This window comes from Carettochelys insculpta, chromosome 23 (genome assembly GCF_033958435.1).
Source record: "Carettochelys insculpta isolate YL-2023 chromosome 23, ASM3395843v1, whole genome shotgun sequence".
Lineage (NCBI taxonomy): Eukaryota > Metazoa > Chordata > Testudines > Carettochelyidae > Carettochelys > Carettochelys insculpta.
This window is the reverse complement of record NC_134159.1, coordinates 801,906-828,682: the sequence shown is the minus strand read 5'-3', so window position 1 is coordinate 828,682 and position 26,777 is coordinate 801,906. Positions and strand designations below refer to the sequence as shown.

Genomic DNA, 26,777 nt, shown 5'->3' with positions numbered 1-26,777 from the left:
TTTACTGAATTTTACTGTGACAAAATCATACCCACAACAGTAATAAAAGTAGCCCCCTATCCAAAGAAGTAGGTGTCCCAACGTGTGACAAAACTAAAATTAACCAGCAGCCTTCCCCGCTGAATTGTTTAGAAAATACACAGCTCCCTCCCCCACACTCACCTCCATCTATCCCTAAGCCCTCTGCGCAGAAGCTTGTTACATGTCCCATGTCCCGCCATTGCTGGAGACAGAGGTGCAAGCAGCATGCCTTGAAGACCCAAATACCCAACATGTTTCAGAGCCGAGATCCCCTCACTATGAAAAGTTCAACTGCCAGCCCCCACTCTCTTAAATTAGGGGGATCCAGCATCAGTGTCTTTGCAGGCTGCAGGTCTGAGTGTGTGGTGCAACCCCAGAGTTGCTCCCATTGATTAGAAAGATTCTGTCTGTTATGGCCCCAGTGTGTGAGACAGGTTGTCCAAAGAGAGAGAGAGAGAGAGAGTGTCTCTGGGGGACTGAGAATCATGTGCTGGTGGAAGAAACTCTGTTACAGCATGGGGGTTGAGCTGCAGGGGAGCATCGTCCAGCTCCCGATGGGAGCATTGATGACCAGGGGTACTGGGGAATTCCATAAAACATTAGGCTCCCCTAAGCAACACTACAGTTCTGTGATTTAAACTTTGAAATGTGGGCACTTCCCTGCCCACACCTGAAGGGAGTGTTTGTCATATGCTGTGCACCTGAAGCTGCCCAAGGGGTTTGCCTCTCTCCTGTGCCAGCTGCAGCCAGGGCAGTCTGTGATCCCACAGCTCGGTTGTGGCATCTGCAGGATCAGCTGGAAATTGGATCTGTCTTGTGTTTGCTTTTTCTTTATGTCTCCAGCAGTTTTGGCCTTTTGTGCTCCTCGCTTTGTCAGGGCCGAGGAAAGTTTGCAGTGCAGATTTGAGGCCCCTTTCCCCAGGCTGCACTGAGAGCCTCTTTGTTCCGTTAATCATGGTGGCAGCCAAATGAGGAAACTGCCAATTTGTTTTAAGGGGCCAGGATTGTCTGTCCTTGCTTCCAGATGCTCCTGGCTAAGGAAGCCTCTTGGTGTCTGGCCAGGGAAGAGCTCTTGCCCAAAGCAGAGCTACAATTTGGAGGCCCAGTCAGAAGCCTACTCTCTACTAGCCTGAGCTCCTCTTGTTGAGCGTTGTAGATCTCCTCTCTGGATGCCAGGCCTAGCTTGTGCTCTTTCATGCACACCAGTCTAGCATCTGGTGGGTTTGTCACAGCTGACCAGCTACAAATCCATTTTCCTGTGGGTATGTGGGTGGGGTAAGAGGTCTTTCCCACTTCATGTCCTACATTCAGCTGTGGGCAGGCAACTTTACTGCATGGTGTCACAGCCTCAGTCTTGCTGGGGTAGCTGAGAAAGTAGCAAAGGCTTCAGGGCCCTCAGCACCCAACTCAAAGTACTGCAACGCATCATTATAGACGTACAACCTATCTTAAATCAGCATGCCACACTCCAGAAGGCCCTAGGTGACAGGCCTGTTCTCTCCTACAGACAACCTCCCAACCTTATGAGGATTCTCACTAGCAATCATAGGCTATACCACAATAATACTAATCCTGGAACTTTTCCTTGCAACAAGCCCCACTGCCAACTTTGTCCACCTATCTATTCTGGAGATACCATCACTGGACCTAACCACATTAATTACAGAATTGGGCACATTCTCCATTCCTCAGCTAACATCATATATGCCACCATGTGCCAGCAATGCCCACATGCTAGGTATATTGGGCAAACTGTAAACGCTCTGCCAAAGAATGAATGGACACAGAGCAAACATCAAAAATCTCCAAATACACAAACTTGTCAGCCAGTAAGTTTAATGGAGTGGGCCATTCTGTTAAAGACCTGAGAGTTTGCGTTCTGGAGAAAAGAGACTTCAACAACCGTCTACAGAGAGAACATTTGGAACTAACATTCATATTCAAATTTGATACATTTAATACTTGGTTTGAACAGGGACAGCAAATACTGACCTGTTATAAGGACTCTTTTACATATTTTGATGTTTGCCCTAATGCTTAGCTTCCCCACCCCTCACCCCATCTTTCTGCTCTTCTATCTGATTTGACAACCTTGATAACGATTTTTGGACCTTTGTGCTTTATATATCGAGTCTGTTCTGATAGGGCTATAGATCTGAAGAAGTGGGTCTGTCCCATGAAAGCTCATCGCCTAATAAATTATTTTGTTAGTCTTCAGAGTGCTACATGACTGCTGGTTTGTTTTGATAGAATCCTGTACAGAAATGCTCTGCTTGAGGCCATGTCCCCTTTTAGTCCATTTTGGATGTGAAATGTAAACTGTGACCCTGAAATCAAATGCAAAATGTACCCTTACAGTTTGCTGTGGGTCAGAGCCTACAAGAACACAGCCTCATGCCACACTTCTCCAGTGAAGCCAAAACTTCCTCACTGTCCTGCAGCTAATCCTCAGAACCAGGCTGGTCCTTAAATTCAATGGCACCAAAAAGTCCCCATTTGTTTGCTTTAAGTCTGCACATTGCCTCTCCCCCCACCCACTGCAGCTGTACAGATGCAATTTCTCCACGTCTCCTTTCATGTGGGGAGAGTATGCAAGATCAGCAGGGCTTGAGGATAAAGGCCCAGGGAGCAATCAGCACCCAGCTGCAGGTAGTGCTGTCTTGTCTGGTTCCTATTTTTCCTTAGCAGCCTTACTCCGAGCTCAGCCGTCAGCTCACAAAGCTGCATCCGGCCAGGAGTAGAGAAGGGCTGCACTTTGGAACAGATGTCAGCTTTGCTGACACCAGAGGTCAACAGCTGAAGCTCTTCTGACTTCCAGCCTGCACCAGGAACAGGTGTTTCTTGCATACACTCACTGCGGTTCGTGCTCTTTAACTCGGAGGTTCTCAGCTGGGGCAGAGGTGGCACGCGAGGAAAAGAGCACACAAAGGCTTGCGTCCTCCCAGTACTGTATGGAGAGGGACAAATGGACAGCAGCTGGGGAGCAGAAACAGGCAGTTTGGCCGACTGCCCCAGGGCCCTGTGCTTTGGAGGCTCCTGTGGGGCTCAGGGACTGGCAGGGAGCCTAGTGCTAGCAGGAGAAATTGCCCGCCACACGCACACTGGCAGAGGTGGGAAGCGGAGTTACATGGTTCGGAGCTAGCAGTGGGTGGGCAGTGGGTGAAGCTGCTGCTTGGGGAGCCCAGCTCCCCAGCATTTGGCCCCATGTCTGCTCCATCCTGCTCCACTCAAGCTCCACCACCACTTTGCCCAGGCCTCTCCTCCCACTGCCTCTCTCTTCTCTGCTCTCCCTGCTCCCTCCCTGCTCACCCCTTCCAGCCACATTCCTCAACCCAAATGTACCAAATGACATCTGAGAAAGAAAACACTTTTTCTAGAATCTCTTTGTGAAGAAAATGGATCGTGTTTTCCACTGTACACCAGACTGTGAAAATGGGCATGCGGGAGGGACCTAATTAAAAGCACAGTAAACCCTCGATATAGTGAGCTACTGGGGAAGAAGGTTGTCTGCTGTTCCAGAACGTCCGTTACATGTGAGGGTTTACTGCCCTCAGCCCCAGCCTCCTCCCTCCAAAAAACCCCCTGCCACTCACTGGAGCCGCCGTCAGTGCAGGAGCTGCCCGCCCCTGCCAAGTCACTGGAGGCACCTGCCGCACGGCTGGAACTGCTTTTCTGCATGGCCAGAGCTGCCGTGCCACGCATGGCTACAGGTGCCCTGCCACGTGTCTGGAGCTGCCTTGCCCCATACGGCTAGAGCTGCTTTCCCTCACCACACGCAGCTGGAGGGACGGCTGCACGGCCTGGAGGAGCCACTGCTGGCCCTGCTGTGTATGCTTGGCGGCTCCTCCAGGCTGCACTCGTGGTAAGATTTTTAATTTTTTTTGCACCAGGAGGGGACGATTTTACAGACCCAATGGACTTCCATTGTGTCCAAAGTCAGCTAAATCAGGGTCTGTAAAATTGAGAGTTTACTGCACTAAGTGTCAGTCACAGGGTTTTTTTACATACCCAGCCTGGGTTCCAGCTTTATCTTTTTTGTTTACTTGGGCCTTTGGCACCCTGTCTGGAGCACTGTGCATCACACACAGCCATCTAGTGTTTGAATTATATATTGCAAGCAAACATAGCCTTAAAGGGTTGAGGAGGAGTCTGTTTATTATTATTATTATTATTTTTATTGATCTGCAACCTTCCTTGTATCTTGATTTTCTAGATGAGTTCGTAAACCGAATGGTTCACTTGATTAGAACACATGAAATCTTCTCTTTTCCTTAAGGGGGAGCATTTAAATCATTTATATTCTCCATTGTCCTTATCCTTTTTGATACATTTTCGTCCCCACCCCAACAGTCCTCTTAGCTGCCTGCCTGTCCTACTAACGGAAGGATGGGTGTGAGGCAATTTCTAAAGGGATTTGAAGCTACACTAACTCTGTTACATCAGCCTTTCTTGTGGGCTGCCTCGGCTATGACCAATAAGGTTATTTCTGTAGAATTCAGGCCATAAGGGACCATTAGGTCAGCTTGTCTGACTTCCTGCATCACTCTGGCCAAAGTATTCCACTCTCTTACCCCTGTAATGAGGCCAAAAATTGGTTTTAGCTAAAGCAGCTTCCAGAATGGATCCAGGCTTGATTTGGAAATTTAAGCTGAAAAATCCACCACTCTCTTTGGGAGTTGGTTCCAATGGCTACTTGCTCTTCTTGTTAAACGTGTGTGCTTTATTTAGAACTTAAATATATCTGGATTTAATTTACAGTCCTTTGTTCTGCCTGTGCTAGATTAAAGGCCCATTAGTAGTGGTGTTTGCGTCTTGTGAACCTGTTCATATCAGCAACGAAGTGTCCTGTGGCACCTTATAGACTAACAGAAAAGTTCTGAGCATGAGCTTTCGTGAGCACAGACTCACTTCATCAGATGCTGGTCTTGGAAATCTGCAGGGCCAGATATAAATAAGCCAGAGCAAGGCTGGGGATAACAAGGTTAGCTCAGTCAGCAAGGGTGAGGCTTACTACCAGCAGTTGATCTGGAGGGGTGAACACCAAGGGAGGGGAAGCTGCTTTTGTATTTAGCCAGCCATTCACAGTCTTTGTTTAAGCCTCAGCTGAGGGCGTCGAATTTGGAGATGAGCCCTATGCCAATATTTTCATGGCTGACCTGGAACGGTGCTTCCTTAGCTCTCATCCACTAACACCCCGTCTCTACTTACGCTACATTGATGACATCATCATCATCTGGACCCATGGGAAGGAGACTCTGGAGGAATTCCACTGGGACTTCAACAACTTTCACCCCGACATCAACCTCAGCCTGGAACAGTCCACACAGGAGATCCACTTCCTGAACACCACGGTGCATTTGCTCCAGCCCCTCCGACAGAGACAAACACCTACAGGATCTCTACCAAGCATTCTTGAAACTGCAATACCCACCTGAGGAAGTGAAAAAACAAATCAACAGAGCCAGACGTGTGCCACGAAGCCTCTTACTACAGGACAAGCCCAAGAGAGAAACCAACAGAACACCACTAGCCATCACCTACAGTCCTCAGCTAAAACCTCTACAGCGCATCATCAGGGATTTACAACCCATCCTGGACAATGATCCCCCACTTTCACAGGCCTTGGGAGGCAAACCAGTCCTTGCCCACAGACAACCTGCCAACTTGAAACAAATCCTAACCAGCAACTATACACAGCACCACAGTCACTTTAACTCAGGGCCCATCCATGCAACAAACCTGGTTGCCAGCTCTGCCCACATATCTGCACCAGCAACACCATTGCAGGACCTAACCAGATCAGCCACACCATCGTGGGTTCATTCAGCTGCACATCTACCAATATAATTTATGCCATCATGTGCCAGCAATGCCCCCCTGCTATATACATCGGACAAACTGGACAGTCTCTACATAAAAGAATAAATGCACACAAATCAGATATCAGAAATGGCAATATACAAAAACCTGTAGGAGAGCACTTCAATCTCCCGGGCCACACAGTAGCAGACTTAAAAGTAGCTATCCTACAGCAAAGAAATTTCAGGACCAGACTCCAAAGAGAAATTGCTGAGCTACAATTCATCTGCAAATTCGACGCCCTCAGCTCAGGCTTAAACAAAGACTCTGAATGGCTGGCTAAATACAAAAGCAGCTTTCCCTCCCTTGGTGTTCACACCTCCAGATTGACTGCTGGCAGTAAGCCTCACCCTTCCTGACTGAGCTAACCTTGTTATGCCCAGCCTTGCTCTGGCTTATTTATACCTGGCTGTGCAGATTTCCGAGACCAACATCTGATGAAGTGAGTCTGTGCTCATGAAAGCTCATGCTCAAAACTTTTCTGTTAGTCTATAAGGTGCCACAGGACCCTTCGTTGCTGTTACAGATCCAGACTAACGCGGCTACCCCTCCGATACTTGTTCATATTAAGGCACTCCTTTTTGAAAATGTAAACAGCTGGCTCTTCTTCCATCTCACACCATAAGGCATTGTGTCCATCTTTCTAATCATTTATATGCTTCTGTTCTGTTGCCTTTTGCAATTTTTCAATGTTCTTTTTAAAATATGGACCCCAGAAGTGGCGGCAGCATTCCTTCTCACCAACACTATATAGAGGGGTAAAATTTGCTCCCAGGTCTGACTTGCTGCATTTTGATACATGCAGGGATTCTCTAGTACTGCTTTTTGCCACAACACAGCAGTAGGAGTTCACATTCTGTTGTTTGGAAAGAATGTAGATGTCATCGTGGACAGTGTCACTGCTTTGCATGCTGCAGTGCTGCATTCAGTAGGTCTTTCCTCTGGCCCTCCCACCCCAATATAGGATTTAGGGTGTTGCAGTTTTAGGGGAGGGAGCCTTAATAGATTGTAGAAGTTAAGAAACATGAAATATCTGTTGGGCCAGGCCATCTATCCAGTCCAGAAATACCGGTACAAAATTGTTCCCTATAGAGCGTGTTCTAGTTCTCGTCCCTATAATTTTAAGGGAGGTTGGGATACTTAAAGGATGTTCCCTTATGGATTCCAATTGCCTATAAAGTTTCTCAAACTGTGATCACTAAATCGGAGGGAGACCATATGTGTACCTGCCCCTTTGACTACTGGATGGCCGCTCAGAGCAGAACTACTCTTTTATGGCTTCAGTTTTAAGGCCTGCCCAAGTATCTCTTGCTGGCCTGAGAAAGAGTTTATTATCTGTCTTTCAAGGAGCTGCTTGCAGACCTATGGATCTTGTTATGCACATACAGTAAATGAGATCTGACTGAAACCTAACACCCGGAGCACAATGCAAGTACAGGTTCCACCTCCCTGGGCCAGCACCCTTGGGACCTCAGTGGTCCTGAATAAGGAATTTGGCTGGTCCCTGGCTTCCCCTGCTGTCCTGACACAGCTCACAGCAGCAGCAGACTCTCCTCTCCGGCTCCATGTGGGGCAGAGGGGGGACTCCAGCACCCTAGCTCTGTGGGGCTGTTGGGGCTGCCAGCTCCCCATCCTTTGCCCCCTCCAGGACTGCCAGGGACTCCACCTCTGGCCCCACACAAAACCATCTCCCCATCCCCACATGGGGCAGCCACAGGACACTGGCTCCCCAGTCCTAGCTCCATGCAGAGCAGCTGGGGTATTCTAGTACCCCAGCTCCACAGGGCTGCTGGGGGCTGCCAGCTCCCTGTCCCTTGCCCCCCGTCCCCAGGATTGCCAGGGATGCCACCTCTGGGCCCAGCCCTGCTGTCCCCTGCGGAGCTGCTAGGAGGCCAGATTAGCTTGCCCTCCTGCCTCAGCCCTCTGGTCAGTTCAGCAGAGGGAGCCATTCCATCTGCAAAATCTTCAAGGATGTCTGGGAAAGGACTTTTGTTTCCCTGTTTCACTCTTCCAGCAGTGATGGTAGCTGGAACCAGGCAAGTCACAGGTACAAATTAGCACCCTGTGCTAACAGGTGGGAATTGCTGAGCTGTGAATGCCCCTATAGCCTCCAGCAGCAGCAGATGAAGAGGGGCATCGTTTCAGATTTTGGTGGGGTGTGGAGGAATTTTAACTGTGATTCCAGGGACTACTTTGGCACATAAAAACTCTGATTTAGGGATAGGTACTTAGCAATTAGCTGACAGGAGCCTTGCATCTTATTCCTATATAAAAGAAGAAAAATCAAATATTAGACCCACTCAGCTCTAATATTAACACGTTCTGACAGAGTGTGGCAAGTCATTTAAGAGACACTGGTTAGGTTTAAAAATTTTAATGTATGTTCTTACTTTGGTACTAATTCTTTGGAGAGGGTGACCCCATCATCATCATCATCAACAACCATGGGCTCAGCGTCTGTTGGTGTCTGATACCTCCCTCGGTATTTCCTTCCATCTTTCCCTGTCCAGTGTGGAGGGGCTTAGTTTTCTGCAAAGCTAGTCTACAGAATCTACTGTATCAAGACCCCATCAGGACTCCACAATATTCTTGCCCATAAGTTTAGGAAGTATGGATTGGATGCATGGACTGTAAGATGGATAGATGGGGAGCTAGACGGTCAGGCACAATGTGTAGTGATCAATGGCTCTGTGGGTGGTTGGTGGTCGGTTTCAAGTGGAGTGCGTCAAGGATCAGTTCTACAGCCAAAATTGTTCAACGTCCTTATCAATGACCTGGATGAGGGGATGGATGACACCCTCAGCAAATTTGCAGATGACACTAAGCTAGAGAACAGGTAGATACGTTGGACTGTGGGGATAGGGTGCAGAGTGACCTAGATAAATTGGAGGATTGGGCCAAAAGAAATCTTTTGAGGTTCAACAAGGACAGAGTCCTGCACTTGGGACAGAAGAATCTCAAACACTGTTACAGGCTGGGGACTGACTAGTTAAGTAGTAGTGCAGCAGAAAAGGACCTGGGAATTACAGCAGCTGAGAGGCCGGATATGAGTCAACAGTGTGCTCTTGTAGCCAAGAAGGCTAACTGCATATTGGGGTACATCAGGAGAAGCATTGCCAGCAGATCTACAGAAGTTGTTATTCCCCTCTATTTGACACTCCTGAGGCCACATCTGGAGTATTGCACCCAGTTCTGCGCCCCCAATACAGAAAGATGTGGATGCATTGAAGCAGGTTCAGCGGAGGGCAACTAAAATGATGAGGGGGCTGGAGCACATGACCTATGAGGAGAGGCTGAGAGATTTGGTCTTATTTAGTTTGCAGACGAGAAGAGTGAGGAGGGATTTGATAGCAGCCTTCAACTTCCAGAAAGAGGGCTCTAAAGTGGATGGAGAGAGGCTGTTTTGAGTAGTGATGGAAGGCAGAACAAGGAGCAATTGTCTTAAGTTACAGAGGAGGAGGTGTAGGTTGGATATTAGAAAAAACTATTTCACCAGGAGGGTGGTGAAGCACTGGAATGTGTTGCCTAGAGAGGTGGTGGAATCTCCATCCCTAGAGGTTTTGAAGTCCGAGCTTTACAAAGCCCTGGCTGGGATGATTTAGTTGGGGTCGATCCTACTTTAGGCAGAGGGCTGGACTAGATGACCCTCGGAGGTGCCTTCCAGCCCCAGGATTCTATGATTCTGTGTTCTGTGAGGGGAGTGGTGACGTGGGGGCTTGAACTGATTACATTACATCTGAATTCTGTATAAGAGCATCAGAATGGCCATGCTGGGTCAGACTAATGGTACATCTAGCATAGTGTCCTGCCTTCCAAGAATGCCCAGCATTAGGCTTTTGAGTGATCACCCATTCCCAGCCTCTGGCAAACATAGGTGGGAGACAGGCAGAACATGGTGTTGGATCCCTGCCCACCCTGTCTAGTAGCCATTGATGGACCTGTCCTCCATGAATGTATCTGGTTCTTATTGGAGCCTGTTATAGTTTTGGCCTTCACAACATCCCCAGGCAGAGTTCCACAGGTGGGCTATGAAGAAATACTTGCTCTTGTTTGTTTTGAATCTGCTGCCTATTCACCCCTTGTGTGACTCAAGTTCTTGTGTTCTGTAAAGAGGTAAGTAAATCCTTAGCCAGTTTTTCTATAAAATCTGTGACTATCAGCAGATGGGAATAAAGGGATTTCGAAGTTGCCAGGGTCCTTTCGAAAAGGAGCCCTGTCTGGATGAGCCGCTCAGTGACGAGCCGCAGCAATTTCGAAGTGCCGCGGCCGCCGGCGTTCTAATGAGGCTCTGAATGTGTATTTCAGCGCTTCATTAGTAAACTTCGAAATGGCCATTTGCATGGCTATTTTGATGTTTTGGGATAGTGTAGATGTAGCCATTGAGGGCATAACTTTGGAGAGTTGCCAGATCACTTTGTCAGATGCATGAAGTAAAAGGATCAGATGGCAGGGCTAAAAACATACATACAGGGATGGGAGTGTTACAACAGTGCTCATCATGAGGCCAGTTCAATCAGAGTGGATGTGATCTGTTTTCAACGGGGATGAGAAGGTGGGTGGGGGGTGGAATTACTTATTGTAGGGGGAGAGCCATTCCCAGTCTCTATTCAAACCTATTCTGCTGGTGTCAGATTTGCATATGAATTCCAGCTCAGCAGTTTCAGGCTGCAGTCTGTTTGTTTTAGAAAGTTTTGTTGCTTAAGAATAACAACTTTCAAGTCTGCAACTAGGTGTCCAGGGAAGTTCAAATGCTCTGCTATTGGTTTTTGTCTGTTACCACTTTTGATGTCTGATTAGTGTCCATTTATTCCTTTGCATAGAGACAGTCCTGTTTGTCTCATGTACATAACAGAGGGACATTGCTGGCACATGATGGCCTCGATCACATTAGTGGAAGTGCAGGTGAACAAGCCTTCAGTGGTATGGCTGATGAGGATAGGTCCTTAGGATAGGTACCTGCAGAGGTGCAACATGTTTTGTTGCAGGGATTGGTCCCTGGGTTAACATTTTTGTTGGGCCAGGGTTAGGGGTGCAGGAGAAGGCCCAGAGCTGAGGCAGAGGGTTGGGGATTAGAGTCTCAGGCAACTCCTGGGAAGCTGCCAGCATCTCTCTTTGGCTCCTAGGCTGAGGCTCAACCATATGGTTCTGCCTGTGCATGCCCGTGCTGCCTCCTCAGCTCCCATCGGACACCATTCCTAGTCAGTGGGAGCTGCTGAGCTGGTTCTTGGGGCTGGGGCAGCGTGCATGTTCTTTGCTCTGCTTAGGAGCTGGAAGGAGATACCAGCAGCTTCCTGAGAGCTGTGCAGAGCCAAGTAGGGAGCTTGCCTGCGTCACCAAGTGGACTTTTAATGGTCCTGTCAGAGATGCTGTTCAGAGCTGCCAGCATCCCTTTTTAACCAGTCGTTCCAGTCAAAAACCAGACACCTGGCAACCCTAGGAGAGGGTTCCCTGTTCTGTGCTTAATATGTGCAGTACTCCTCCTCTGCGGCACCCGTGGGCTTGCCGCATCACTTATGAATGTAGAATAATTGCTTGAGCACCAGCATCTCCTTCATTGGTGTGTAGGCACTGCTATTCTTACGCAGCACAAGCTGTCCCTCTTAACCGTGGTGCTTGGGTGATATGGAACCATGGAACTGGCTCAGATGGAGTCTCCATAGCCCCATTCTTGGCTTCTCTTGCAGAAAACACCACAGCAAACATGTCAAGTGAGGCTGAGCACAAGGCTCGGCGCTATTACCAGTCCTGCATGAACGAGACCAAGATCGAAGAGCTGAAGGCCAAGCCATTGATGGAGCTGATTGAGAAGGTAATCCTCTGTTACAGGTATTGAAGAGCCTGTGGGTTCCACCCTTTGTACACCAGCTTCTACAGCACTGATAGCTGGGACTGGCACAGCTGCAGGTTCCCATAGTGGCTCCTGGACACTCCCTCTGCCAGGACCTCCACATTTAGTCCCATTGTAGACGTAAGCCCCCATATGGCCAGTGTGCATCTCTAAGAATTGCACAGTGCAAGCTAAATGACCTGGAGTGGGAATGACTGTCTTACCTTGATATTGTGGGCATTTACCATGACTGTCCAGCTGCCCTGCGTGGGCCATTCCACCTTCAGGGAGGTCACCTCCTAAAGGGCTAACCTGGTGTATCCTTAGTTCAAGGTGTCTGCATTGTCCTGTCTTCTGGATGTTCAGGAGTGCAAAGTGGGAGAATGATTTCCAAAGCCATGTATGGCATTGAGGTGACTGACCATGGGAGTTAGATGCCTAGCTGCCATATGTGCCTTTGAAAATCTCACCCCGATACTTTCAGTGTTCAGGGCTTCAGTGAGTCATTCCTCCTTGCTCTTCAAGAGACTCTCAAGCAGGACATATGTCCGCCTAGGACATGAACTCTTTCTGGCTAACCCAAGGGGGTGCTGTACTGTGTGGTTTGTGGGTGCCATCAATCTACAGAGTTGGCAGAGGAGGGGAGTGAGTGTCTTCCACTCGAGAAGCACACCTATTAGAAACGGCTGTGCCTCACTGCCTGGTCGCCTGGTTTTTCTGCTACTGGCACATCCTATAGGTCATGGGTGCAAGCTCTAACCCTTGTGCAAGGGGTCCAATATTCACGGTGTGGTAGTTTTTCCAGTCTTGTTTTCAGCGCCTCTAGAAGCCAGCTGTGAAGCTGAAATCTGTATAAGAGCCAGTCAGGGCCGACCCAGCCGGGGGAGGGCGCAGGACCTGCGGCAACCACCTCCTGTTCCAATCTCTGCCTCAGACCCACCTCTTCCTTTGGTCCACACTCTCGCTGCCCCATTTCCACCTCATACCCCCCAAGCTCTGCCCCACCTCTTCCCACCCCTGCTCCTCTTCCCACCTCCTGCCCCTATTGCATGCCTCCCCCAAGAGAAGTGACCTGAGGGCTCCTGGAGAGCCCACGCTGGGGCAGCAGCAGGGGTGGGCCCCCTGTATTTGCCATGGTGGCGCGAAGCAGAGCAACCCAACAGCCTGCTCTGCTCCACCGTCATCTCCCAGCTGGATCCTTCCACTTCAGTATGGTGGCAGGAAGCAGAGTGACCTAGCCCCAGCCCACTGTGCTCTGCCTCCATGAGCTCTGTGTCGCTCCGGAGGCGGACAAGAAGGATAGCAGTTAACCAGAGAAGGGGTCCCCAGAAGTTTCTGCACCCCTCAGCAATCGGCTGCCTGTTCAGAATTGGTTTTGCCCGTCTATGACCAGAGCACTTTAAGCACAGGCTCAGCATGTCTGTTCTCAGCAGAAGTGCAGACTGGCCCTTTGTTCATGTGGGAAGACTTGCAGCTTTGCACAGCAGGGCAGGAGTAGGAGAGGAGTCAGGCTACAGACTCCTCAAAGCAGAAAGTACCATTCTGGCCATTCTAAAAATCCCACTGGCAGTCCATGTTTGAGCCATGGTGTCATGAGTTCGTCTCCTTTGCTCTGCTCTGGGTGGTGCAACCAGTCCCTTGAGCCATCTCCTTTGCAGGATATAAGATCCCACTGCTGCATCTCTAGGGCCTATTTTCACCCATCTGCCTGGGGGTCTCTTTTCCCAGCTTGGTGGCTGGAATATCACAGGCCCCTGGGACAAAGATAATTTCAACAGGACACTTCAGGAGGTCACAGCGCACTACCGCACCTCGCCCTTCTTCTCTGTCTATGTGAGCGCTGACTCCAAGAACTCCAACAGCAACGTCATCCAGGTGAGCAGCACAGCCTTGTTCCTGGGTGAAGGTACTGACATTGTTCATCTGAAAGACAGTTGGGTCCTTTCCTCACTTGGCATGGTCTTGTTTCACTGGGATAACTGTGCAGCATACCCCCTCTAGTGAGAGCGGAGTCACTTAGCTACAGGGGCTTTGCTTGTACCATTGCCACTCTCCTATCTTTCTCTCTTCTGTGCACCATGGTCACTCCTGCTCCGTTTGCTCTTCAGGTAGACCAGTCAGGACTCGGCTTACCTTCCAGAGATTACTACCTGAACAAAACAGAGAACGAGAAGGTAAGCGCCTGTCTCCTCTCATAGGCTTCCTTGCAGCATGGACTCAGGATAGCAAATAAGGGCTATGCAACCCCTGTTCCCTGCAGGATCCACACATTTGAGCACCAGAAAGCTTTTGTGCATATTATTCACCTTCATTCTCAGCACAGGAACCACCATCCTTCCCCATGGGTAGAGGGCGTGAGCTGACATTGGCATTTTAAAGGAGATGGAATTCTAGTTGCTCACTGCACCTCAGGCTGGCAACCTCATTGCTCTGCCACAGAACTTCTTGAGCTGTAGCTGCTGCTCCACCTCCGTGCTCTCTCTGTGAGCTGCTGGATGGTAAATGAAAAGGGAGAGGAGAACAGGCTGGCAGATGCTTGGAAGTGATTTTGGCCGAGGAAAAGTACCCTGGGGTGAGTGGTGCTTCCTTGTGACTACAGCTGCCAGGGCCTATGCAGCAGATGTCTGGGAGGTGTTAACTTTATGGACACAGACCAGATTGTCCTCTCTGAGCATCTCTGACTTGATGTGCTGAGGTTCCTGGGGATGGCATCTGTTGACTGAGGACCTGGAGAGAGCTAATCCCCTGCCACGATCACCTGCCTCCTGCAGACAGGACAGGAGAGTGGGCAGATGTGGAGGAAGGAAAGCGGACAGCATTCTATTGACTGTACTGTGCAGGAGGCCAAACGTTGCCCTGTGAGCTGGAAGAGTCGATGGGTCACACAGGGAGGGTTTATTTCCAGCCTCTTGTGGATAATAGATTAACCACAGGCAAGGCAGAGAGTCTCTCCATTGCTGAGTACCCAGATGACCTATTATCTCTGTCCCAACAGAGCTGTCACAGGTGACAGGTTTCAGGCTGAATCCTGCGGAGTGAATTTAGGCCTTTCCCTCTGTAAGAGGGTGAGAGCAAAGCCAAGGTTAAACAGGGCCTGTTGGCCCAATCAGCCCCACCTCGGTTCACCTGCAGCCAGTGTCAGGCCTGGAGGGGTGTAAAGGGAGCGAAGCCAGCCCAAATGAAGACTGACCAGCCAAGGGGCAGGAGCTGGCTCTGAGGCAGCAGGGCCCGAGGCACAGCTGCCAACTGGTTGGCCGCCGGAGGGCAGACCCTCAGGACCCTCTCCCAGGTACAAAGCGGGGGGAAGCCCCTGCCAGGGAAACCTCTCCCACCACAGGGGAAACTAGGTTTTTGAGGCCACACCCCAAACTTAGGCAACAGACTCGCAGGTGGGGCTGAAGACCCACACCCCAGGCCCCAGCCATCCTACTGTGCCAACCATAGACCCAGCAAGGGCAAACCACTGAAGCAATGGAGCCCCTGCTGAAGAGGATGGTGGAGCAACAGGCCAGCCAGCAGCAGTAGCAGCAGCTCCAACAGATGGCCCAGCAGCAGCAGCAGCTAATTGGGGAATTAGCAGCCCACCAGCAACATCTGATGCAGCAGGTGACTTCCCTGCTACAACCCTGAGCCCCAGATGAGCTGTCAGCGCCTGCGCCGGCACCAATCAAACTCACAAAGATGGGCCCGGAGGGTGATCAAGAGGCATTCCTGGAGACATTTGAGAGAGTGGCCACCATAGCCCAGTGCGCCCGAGGGCAGTGGGCGGCCATCGTGGCACCTTACTTGACGGGGGTCGCTCAGACGGCCTATTGGGCACTGGACGCTGTAGCTGCTCAGGACTATGCCCAGGTCAAGGCAGCAATCCTGGATGCCTCGGATATCTCGGAGGAGACTTTCCACCAGCGCTTCTGGGGGGACGTATGGGACCCGGGAGCCCGACCCCACCACATTGCCCAGAAGCTGCAGGATGCCTGCTGGAGGTGGTTGAAGCCCAAAACAAAGTTTGGGGTGCAGGTAGCTGAGCAGATCCTGCTTGAACAGTTCACCCAGATTCTGCCCTCTGGGGGAAGGGAGTGGGTGATGAACTGTCCGGGAAATATGATGGCAGCCATCCAGTTGATGGAGAATTATCTAGTGGCCAAGTCCCCAGGGATGACTCCCTCTTTAGGCCCCAAGTCAGCCAGAGGCACCCCAGCACAAGTGACTGCGGGGGACCAGGAGTCACAAGGCCAGGGTGGGCCATGGAGCCTGCCGCTCCTTCCTGGGCCCCAAAAGACTTGTAGTTACTGGGCTAACCCTGGGTTTCAATCTCTGGGCCCTGGACCAACCCACCAGCTCCACCATAGGGAACCCAGCCGCCTCTCGGACAAGGTAACAGCAACCCCACTCACACCCCAGCCTGGAGGTTTGGTTCCACGCCCATGCCCACCCCGGGCCCCTCAAGGAGACCCCCCAAAGGCCACCCCAGAACAGGACTCCTGCTTCACACGTGGGGGCAGTGGGCACTGGTCCCGAGACTGCCCATACATGGAGTGCAACTTTGGGAAGCTCTGGACCCCACAAACATGGGTGCACCCCCAAGGCCCCACCAAGCTGATCATTCCCATGTACATCAGTGGGACAGAGGCAGTTGGTCTGATTGATTCAGGGTGTGCCCAGACCCTGGTTCAGCAAACGCTTGTGCTGGACTTAGGGTACCCTCAATGCACCGTCAGGCTGCAGTGTATCCATGGGGATGTGAAGGCCTATCCCTGCACCTGGGTAACCCTTCAGGTGGGAAAGCGTGAAGCACAAGTGATGGTTGGCCTGGCCCCAGCCCTGGCCTATCTAGTGATACTGGGTAGGGACTGGGGATATTTCTGAGAATTACTAGCAGGACTCAGGAAGCCTTCAGCTAGGTAGCGGCAGCCCTGGCCATTGATCGCAGTAAAAGGGAGGGCCACAGTTCATGCTGGAGCAGGGGAAGTGGCGGACCCAGGAGAAAGGAATTCCCAGGGGCCAGCGCCTGCCCAGGTGGGTCCAGGTCCCCATCAGCTGGAGAGGGAGCCGCCCCCGCTGCCTGAATCTACAGTCCTCACACGGCCCTCAGACTTTGTGTGGGAGCAGCGGGCGGATGAGACACTGAGCCGAGCATATGATCAGGTGGCAGTAGTGAATGGGGAGGCCACCAGAGCCCATCCAGTGGGACAGTTTGCCCCATTTTGAAATTTAGGGAGACAGTCTCTACCGCGTACATAAGGACTCACAGATGGGAGAAGTGCACCATCAGCTCCTGGTTCCCCCACCATACCGGAGAGAGGTCATGCGGCTTGCCCATGCCATCCCCATGGCAGGACACCTGGGAAGAGACAAGACCCTGGCTGGGATCCTGGCCCATTTCTTTTGACTCAGGATCCACAGAGCGGTTGCAGACTTCTGTGCGTCCTGCCCAGAGTGCCAGCTCACAGCTCCCCGGTCTGTGGAGAAGGCCCCATTAGTTCCCCTCCCGCTCGTGAGTATACCCCTCGAGTGGATTGGCATTGATATAGTTGGCCTCCTGAAGAACAGTGCCGCTGGATACTGGTTCATCCTTGTTGTCATTGTTTATGCAACCTGGTACCCAGAAGCCGTGCCACTATGCTCACTGAGTGCCAAGCGGGTGGCGACAGAGCTTATGCACATCTTTGCCCAGGTCAGGGTCCCTCGGGAGAGCCTGACGGATCAAGGGACAAACTTTATGTCCCAAACGGTGCAACAACTCTGCTGGCTGCTAAAAGTCAAGACCCTCCGGACGTCCGTCTCCCCCTCCCCCCGCACAAACTGACAGACTAGTAGAGCGCTTCAGTTGGACTTTGAGGGCCATGCTCCACAAGTCTGTGCTGACGGATGCACATCACTGGGACCAACTCCTCCCTGCCCTCATGTTTGCAGTTCAGGAGATGCCCCAGGCCTCCACAGCCTTTTCACCGTTTGAACTCCTGTATGGGAGGCAGCCACGGGGGATTCTAGACCTAGTGAGGGAGATGTGGGAGGAACAGGCCCCCCCCAAAGCAGCAACGTGGTGCGATACGTGCTCACCTTACAAGAGAGGCATGAGAATTTGGGTACATTTGCCCAAGAGAACCTCCTCCAAGCACAGTGGGCCCAGGAGGCAACTTATAACCAACAAGCCAGACTCTGAGAGTTTCATCCGGGGGATCGAGTGCTACTGCTACTGCCAAGTACAGACTCCAAACTCCTCGCCCACTAGCAGGGCCTTATGAGATGGTTCGGCAAGTGGGCCCAGGGAACTATGAGGTGGACCGGCCAGGTAAGCGGAAGAGGCAACAGAGCTACCATCTAAATCTCTTAAAACCCTGGAAGGCCAAGGAAGGGTTACTAATTACCCCCACCCACCAGATCCAGAACTGGGGCCCCAGGCAGCAGAGGTGGCAAACCCAGAGGAGGTCCAGACTGGGCCCAACCTTACCCCGGAACAGAGGCTTCAGGTCCAGGAGCTAGTTGCCAACTTCTCCTCAGTCTTCCCAGCAGAACTCACCTGGCTGTCCACCATATTCAGACCAAACCTGGGGTTAAGGTCTGGGACATGCCCCGGCCCCTCCCTCAGAAGCTGAGAGAGGTGGTGAAGCAAGAACTGCAGTCAATGCTAGTACTGGGGGTAATCGAGGAGTCATTTGGCGAATGGAGAAGCCCAATAGTCCTAGTCCCCAAGCCAGATGGGAGCACCTGGTTTTACATCGACTCCCAGAAGTTGAATGCTGTGTCCAAATTCGATGCCTACCCAATGCCCCAGGTAGTCGAGCTGCTCGATCGGCTTAGGGAAGCAGAATACATCACTGCCCTCAACTTAACAAAGGGCTGTTGGCAAATCCCCCTCACGCCAGAGTCCAAGGAGAAGATGGCTTTCTCCACTCCCTTTGGACTCTTCCAATTCCGGACCATGCCCTTCAGGCTGCATGGTGCTCCGGCAATGTTCCAGCGCCTAACGGACCAGATTCTACGTCCCCATAGCCAATACACCGCAGCGTATTTGGATGATATAGTGATCTATGGCCGCGATTGGCAAACCCACCTGCAACGTGACTGCCGTATTGCAGTCCCTCCAGGAAGCGGGCCTGACAGCAAACCTGGCAAAAGGCCGCCTCAGAAGGGACGAGACCGCCTACTTAAGGTACACCTTGTGGAAGGGCATGGTACTCCCCCTAGTGGGAAAGGTCCAAGCCCTCCAGCAGTACACCCTCCATCCTCGAAGAACAGGTGCGCCAGTTCCTGGGGTTAGCAGGGTATTACCGCCCCTTCATCCCAGGCTTCTCCTCCGTCACGGCCCCTCTTACCGACCTCCTCAGGAAGGAGGTTCCCAACTGCATCCCATGGACTCCAGCTTGCAAGGAGGCTTTCTAAGCCCTCAAGGCCCAGCTCTGCTGAGAACCGGTCCTGTACAGCCCCGACTTCTCGTGGGAGTTCCTGCTACAGACTGATGCCTCGGACATTGGGGTAGGAGCTGTGTTCTCCCAGATTGTGGGAGGTGAGGAGCGCCCAATTCTTTATATCAGCTGTAAGCTCTTCCCAAGGGAGAAGGCCTACTCAGTAATAGAGAAAGAGACCCTAGCAGTCAAATGGGCCATAGACTCACTCTGATGCTATCTCCTGGCAGACACTTTACCCTTGTCACTGAGCATGCCCCCCTGTGCTGGCTACAGGCGATGAAAGAGACAAACCCCAGAATCATGAAGTGGTGCCTCTCCCTCCAACCCTTCTCCTCCCAGATCCAGCATCGTGCAGGAAAAGATCGTGCAAATGCAGACTTTTTCTCCAGGGGAGAAGGAACACAGTTGGGGGAGGGGCAGACCCCTATGGGGATCTTGGCGGGGGGATGTGTAAGAGGGTGAGAGCAAGGCCAGGCAAGGCAGGGGTTAAACAGGTCCTGTTGGCCCAATCAGCCCCATCCTGGTTCACCTGCAGCCGATGTCAGGCCTGTAGGGGTGTAAAGGGAGCGAAGCCAGCCCAATTGTAGGCTGGCCAGCCAAGGGTCAGGAGCTGGCTCTGAGGCAGCAGGGCCCGAGGCAGAACTGCCACCCAGTTGGCCGCCGGAGGGCAGACCCTCAGGACCCTCTCCCAGGTACAAAGTGGGGGAAGCCCTTGCCAGGGAACCCTCTCCCACCACAGGGGAAACTAGATTTTCGAGGCCACGCCCCAAACTTAGGCAACAGACTCGCAGGTGGGGCTGAAGACCCACACCCCAGGCCCTGGCAAGGGGGCCTAGCCACTAGGCCACCTTGTCACTGGTGGGAATTGCTCACACCCTCATTTCTCATTCCCCGCTGGGGCAGTGACTACCAGTAGGGCCAATCACCTTATCTTCTTCTTGGTGCCTAGGTACTTACTGGGTACCTGAATTACATGGTGCAGTTGGGTATGCTCCTGGGAGGGGGAGACCATGAGGCCACCCGGCAGCAGATGCAGCAGATCCTGGACTTTGAGACAGCGCTAGCCAACATCACCATCCCTCAGGAGAAGCGCAGGGATGAGGAAGTGATCTATCACAAAGTCACAGCTGGAGAGCTTAAGGTAAGGGCCGCAGCCGCAGCAGCATGCACTCCCCTGGGCTGGGAGTCAGAGGCTGGTCCTAGCTCAGAAGGGGAATGGCAAAGTGGTAGTGAATAACACTTTGCCAATACCCATGTGTCTCTGTGGCTTCTGGGTCACATGGTGCGTGTTATTCTATGTTCTTTGCTGCAGCCCAGCAAACAGCTTCTGTTCTGTGACGGTTCAGAACCCAGTTTGTGGTTCATGTGAACTTGTCTATATGCAGACGCAACTATGACTGCTAGACCTGCCTTCCCTTGCTTAGTGATGCTCTGGTATTTGAGACTTTTCAGTGATCCTGCACTCAGCAAACATCTCACTGAACCAGCAGATGTCCAAGGCTGTCATAGTCAAAAAGCCCTTCTTGATTCATAAAAAAAGCACAGAGCCCTTCTGGGAACCAAGCAATTTGTGGTGGACACTCAGTTTGAACTTGAGAATCTAACCATGGCACCTCTGTTTGAAATGCTGGGCCAGGGTGTTGTGAGCTATCGCTCACCACTTGGCTGCTACCGACCCCTGCAGCCCCATCAAGATCTAACTTAACTGATCTCTGCTTTGCTTGATGAACAGCACGAGTTTCCTCTCAAAGCTTCTCCATCTTTGCTTCTCATCTTTGCAGACGACACAAAGCTAGGGGGAGAGGTAGATACGTTGGAGGGTAGAGCTAGGATCCAGAGTGACCTGAATAAATTGGAGGACTGGGCCAAAAGAAATCTAATGCAGTTCAACAAGGACAAGTGTAGAGTCCTGCACTTAAGGCAGAAGAATCCCAAGTATTGTTATAGGCTGGGGACCGACTGGCTAAGCAGCAGTACAGCAGAAAGGGACCTAGGGGCTATGGTGGGTGAAAGTCTGGATATGAGTATACAGTGTGCCCTTGTAGCCAAGAAGGCTAATGGCACACTAGGGTGCATTAGGAGGAGCATTTCGAACAGGTCTAGAGAAGTGATTGTTCCCTTCTATTCCGCACTGGTGAGGCCACATCTGGAATATTGTGTCCAGTTTTGGGCTCCCCAGTGTAAAAAGGATGTGGATGTGCTAGAGCGGGTTCAGCAGAGGGCAACAAAAATGGTTAAGGGGCTGGAGCACAAGACCTAGGAGGAGAGGCTGAGGGATTTGGGCTTGTTTAGTGTACAGAAGAGAAGACTGAGGGATGATTTAATAGTAGCCTTCAACTTACTGAAGGGGAGCTCTAAAGAGGATGGAGAGAGGCTGTTCTCAGTGGTGACAGATGGCAGAACAAGGAGCAATGGTCTGAAGTTACAAAGGGAGAGGTGTAGGTTGGATATTAGGAAAAACTACTTCCCCAGGAAGGAGGTGAAGCACTGGAATGTGTGGCCTAGAGAGGTGGTGGGTTCTCCATCCCTAGAGGTTGTTAAGACCCCGCTTGACAAAGTCCTGGCTGGGATGACTCAGTTGGGGTTGACCTGCTTGAAGCAGGGGGCTGACTAGTTGACCTCCTGAGGTCCCGTCCAGCCCTGCAATTCTATGATTTCACACTGATGACCTGGCTAGATATACCAAAAACCCTGTGACTCTGGAGAGCCTACTTATATGGGCCCCTGCTCCTCTAGGCCTAAGCTTGGCCTTGTGGAATTCTCTCTTTGGGAAATGCCTCTGATCTGACTGCCTACTGGACAGTGCCTGTAGCCTGTACAAATTGCTGCAGCTGCCATCCTGACCAGCACTCCATTCAGATCATCCCTGCATTTGAAGTCTTCAAACTGTCAGGCTCCCAAGATAGAGTAGAACAAGGAGATTTGCCCAAGGCAGCCCCAAGTACTGGAGCATGCGGAGGGTGGGGTCCAAGCCACAGCTGGAACGTCCTGCACACTGGCTGTCCCAGGCTGCTGAATGACTCCTCCTTTGCTTCTCTTGTTCTGTGTACATATTCTTCCTCTGAACTGCTACAGGTGGCTGGGTTACGTGTTGACAGTATCGCACACTGTTTACTCATAGGCTCCTGGGCCGTGCTGTTTCTGCTGGTAGCCCAACCATCTGCACTGGATTAATTAAGAGGTGTGCATGGTATTGCACACCCATGTAACAAGGATCACCTGGGAAAAGTGAATCCTGCTCAAGGACCATATGGAGGATCCCCATAGCATACTTGTAACTAACTTCTTGGTAGCTCATATGTGCTGGGTCCCTCAGTCCTTCACTTGAAAGCCTGATATGACATTGTATATTAGCACAGCAAGTGCCCCAGGCTAGGTGGGCAACTCTTTGACAATGAAACTACAGGTTTCCTACCTGTCTCCTCCATGTGGAAAGATAATCTTATCTCGCTCCTATCTAGTGTTTTGCATCCTCAGAGCTCAGTATCCCCACTGGCAGATGTTGTCTCTGCCTATGGCTGCTGGGGAGTAGACATATATAGGCGCAGGAAATTTGGTTTCAAGCTTTGTTCCAAACAGCTGGGTACAGGACCAGAATCAGGCGGATGCTGTTTAGGGGCTGCAGCCCAGGATCTCAGGGCAAGGGGGGACCATGCAAAATTAAATCCATAGTTATAATAAATCACTGGTCACCAACCTGTCCCTCACCATTGACTGTTGATCCTGGAGCCTCTGGCAGTTGTTCATGATTCAAAGGCTGCCTGCATGCCTTAGCCTTATGCTGCTCTTAGGAGCAGCCAAGTGCTGGCATGTCTATGTGGCTCCTGGCAAGAGCCACTCCGTGTGCTGTCCTGGCAGCATCCCAGCTAGCAGACCCCTCCTGCAGCCAAACTCCCTCACAGAAAGAAACCAATACAACAGCTGTTCTAAGATAAGGTGTAGGCTTAGCAGAACAATTATATTCTATATGTTTTAAGATTGAAATGTAACCACAGAATGGCTTTGTTAATTAAAAAGCAGCTGAGTACACTGTCAATATCCTCAATGGCAGAATTGTGAATATTTTGTTTTAAATTAAGGAAAACACTTATATCCAGGGCCCCACAAAATCTCATTATCTGGGCCCAGGGGAGAGTTAATCCAGCCCTGGCTGGGTACATAAAAGTGGGGGTGCTGAGTGGGATTCCGTCTGCAGCCACATGCTGCTGAGAGATGATGGGAGACCGAGAACTTGAACACAGGAGACCTGAGTTCTATGGTCAGTGATGTGCTGTGTGACCTTTGTGCCACAGCTTCACTGTCTGTACAGGGGAGATAATGACACTTATATCTCATTAGAAAGTACTTTGAGATCAACAGACAGGTGCTATGGACTGGCAGTTTGAAAGCGCTGGAACCTGCTGTATGCAGTTTGCCTCTGGGCCCAGCCCCTCCAGGTGTTTGCATCTCCTGTGGAGCTAAAAGAGATGTTCTTTTAATTTAGGTTGTAGAGACTTGAGCTGCGCTGAAGCAGTCCCAGGTTCAGTCCCTGCTAACAGTACAGCTTAGGGCAGCATTACAATTGTTATTGTCCCTAGAGGAGCGGGAATATGTTTATTCCATTTGCCGCCTTGAACACTCCCATTTGCACCATTCTGGATTGCTACATCTTTTTCTGTTCCTCTGGACGGGTCAAGAGAAGAAATAATTCTGTCCCCTTCCTCCTCTAGCAGTAGGAATTGTCAAGAGAACATGAGTGCAAATTCCAGCTAACCCGTTAGATTGTGGGTGGCATGTTTTCCTCACTCTTGAGGGATAATAGCTTGCACCCAGGGCTGTAACTAGCTAATTTTGCACCTGAGGCAAGAATATAAAATTGCGCCCCCTCAAATTTATAAGTTCATAGTAGTTATTTAGTAGAAAAAGGGAAGATAATAAATAAATGATAAATAACAAATAATAACAAAACCAGGTTTATTTATTGTAGTTACAAGGGCCTCACGCCAGTCCTGGACCTGAAAACTCCAACTGTGTGAAATCTGTCTGGAGGTTAAAGAGTAGGTGCAGAACATGCCCAGGCAGACGCAGTTGAGGAGAGCACCTGGCCTGCCCAGGAGAAATGGGTTGGGCGGGAGGCACACTAAGCTCCAAGTGGGCTGGCTGGCACGGACCAGAGTTTCAGAGAAAGTGCGTTATCCAGGTGGGGAGACAGAAACTGGACACACGACCTGTCAGAATGACCCTGCTGAGAGTCGTACTGGGACAGGCAATTTCTCTGAGGGATTCTGGCAAGGAAGGAATTGAGCTCTGTTCCCATGTGGCCTCCTTGGGGAGGAGGGTAAGAAGGTTGTCTGTGTGTTGGCTCCAGTGAGGGGGCATTACCTACCCGGAGCCTAGAGCAGGGTCTGCAACCCAAGTAGCGAGAAGAGCCATTTTTCTCAAATTCAGTTACAAAATCAATACTTCAAGAGCTGCAGTGCATGGGAACACAAGACAGTCCTTACTCAAGAACGTCAAACTCGACTTTCATCAGTATCTCCTTATTTAGCAGAGGATGTGCTGGTAGCTCAGCTGTCCAGATGTTGCCACAGCCTCACTCACGCCTAAAGAAAACCCTATCAAGGAGATGTACGTATCTCATAGCACTGCAAGGGACCTTGAAAGGTCATCAAGTCCTGTCCCCTGCGCTCACAGCAGGACCTATCACCATCCCCGTACCATTTTTTTTTTTTAATCTAACCTGCACAAGAACCTTGAAAGGGCCCTCAAGGGTTGAATTCACAGCCCTGGGGTTACAAGGCCATTGTGCTATCTTGTATGTGGAGAGAGGCAGAGAGCAGGTATGCCAACATGGGGCTTTCTCTCTCTGCAGCTCTTTGCAAACCACTGGCACCAACCCAGGGAATAAGCGTTAGACCCTGAGATGTAAAAATTGGGTTGTATCTCTGTCAATGGTACATCAGCACACCAGTGTGCTCAGTGTGTTCTCTGTTCAACAGCCAGCCAGAGCAGTGGGGTGTGTACGTGACTAGGCACAGTAAGTAAACAAGTATCGGAGGGGCAGCCGTGTTAGTCTGGATCTGTAACAGCAACGAAGGGTCCTGTGGCACCTTATAGACTAACAGAAAAGTTTTGAGCATGAGCTTTCTTGAGCACAGACTCACTTCATCAGATGCTGGTCATGGAAATCTGCACAGCCAGGTATAAATAAGCCAGAGCAAGGCTGGGCATAACAAGGTTAGCTCAGTCAGGAAGGGTGAGGCTTACTACCAGCAGTTGATCTGGAGGTGTGAACACCAAGGGAGGGAAAGCTGCTTCTGTATTTAGCCAGCCATTCACAGTCTTTGTTTAAGCCAGAGCTGAGGGTGTCGAATTTGCAGATGAATTGTAGCTCAGAAATTTCTCCTTGGAGTCCGGTCCTGAAATTTCTTTGCTGTAGGATAGCTACTTTTAAGTCTGCTACTGTGTGGCCCGGGAGATTGAAGTGCTCTCCTATGGGTTTTTGTATATTGCCATTTCTGATATCTGATTTGTGTGCGTTTATTGTTTTACTAAGAGACTGTCCAGTTTGTCCAATGTATATAGCAGAGGGGCATTGCTGGCACATGATGGCATAAATTATATTGGTAGATGTGCAGCTGAATGAACCCACGATGGTGTGGCTGATCTGGTTAGGTCCTGTAATGGTGTTGCTGGTGTAGATATGTGGTCAGAGCTGGCAACGAGGTTTGTTGCATGGATGGGTCCCTGAGTTAGAGTGACTGTGGTGCTGTGTATAGTTGCTGGTTAGGATTTGCTTCAGGTTGGCAGGTTGTCTGGGGGCAAGGACTGGTCTGCCTCCCAAGTCCTGTGAAAGTGGGGGATCATTGTCCAGGATGGGTTGTAAATCCCTGATGATGCGCTGTAGAGGTTTTAGCTGAGGACTGTAGGTGATGGCTAGTGGCGTTCTGTTGGTTTCTCTCTTGAGCTTGTCCTGTAGTAAGAGGCTTCGTGGCACACGTCTGGCTCTGTTGATCTGTTTTTTCACTTCCTCAGGTGGGTATTGCAGTTTCAAGAATGCTTGGTAGAGATCCTGTAGGTGTTTGTCTCTGTCGGAGGGGTTGGAGCAAATGCGGTTATATCTTAGTGTTTGGCTGTAGACAATGGACCGCATGGTGTGTCTGGGATAGAAGCTGGAGGCATGAAGGTAGGCATAGCGGTCAGTGGGTTTACGGTACAGGGTGGTATTGACATGGCCATCGTGTATTAGCACCGTGGTGTCCAGGAAGTGGATCTCCTGTGTGGACTGTTCCAGGCTGAGGTTGATGTTGGGGTGAAAGTCGTTGAAGTCCCAATGGAATTCCTCCAGAGTCTCCTTCCCATGGGTCCAGATGATGAAGATGTCATCAATGTAGCGTAAGTAGAGACGGGGTGTTAGTGGACGAGAGCTAAGAAAGCGCTGTTCCAGGTCAGCCATGAAAATATTGGCATATTGAGGGGCCATGCAGGTACCCATAGCTGTGCCGCTGATTTGAAGGTATATATTGTTGCCAAATCTGAAATAGTTGTGTGCGAGGATAAAGTTACAGAGCTCAGCCATCAGATGTGCTGTAGCATCATCAGGGATACTGTTCTGGACAGCATTTATTCCATCTTTGTGTGGGATGTTGGTATAGAGAGCCTCTACATCCATGGTAGCTAGG

General features: G+C 50.8%; 1 protein-coding gene across 4 annotated transcripts in view; it reads left to right on the top strand.

Moving 5' to 3' along the window:
- ECE1 (endothelin converting enzyme 1) overlaps window positions 1-26,777 on the top strand; it is a 119,357-nt gene that overhangs the window by 60,453 nt on the left and 32,127 nt on the right. For all 4 annotated transcript variants that reach the window (XM_074975917.1, XM_074975920.1, XM_074975919.1 and 1 more), the window contains exons 5-8: window positions 11,565-11,689; window positions 13,436-13,582; window positions 13,816-13,881; window positions 20,066-20,257. In XM_074975917.1, the coding sequence (XP_074832018.1) occupies window positions 11,565-11,689; window positions 13,436-13,582; window positions 13,816-13,881; window positions 20,066-20,257 (530 nt within the window). The remainder of the gene's footprint in view (window positions 1-11,564; window positions 11,690-13,435; window positions 13,583-13,815; window positions 13,882-20,065; window positions 20,258-26,777) is intronic.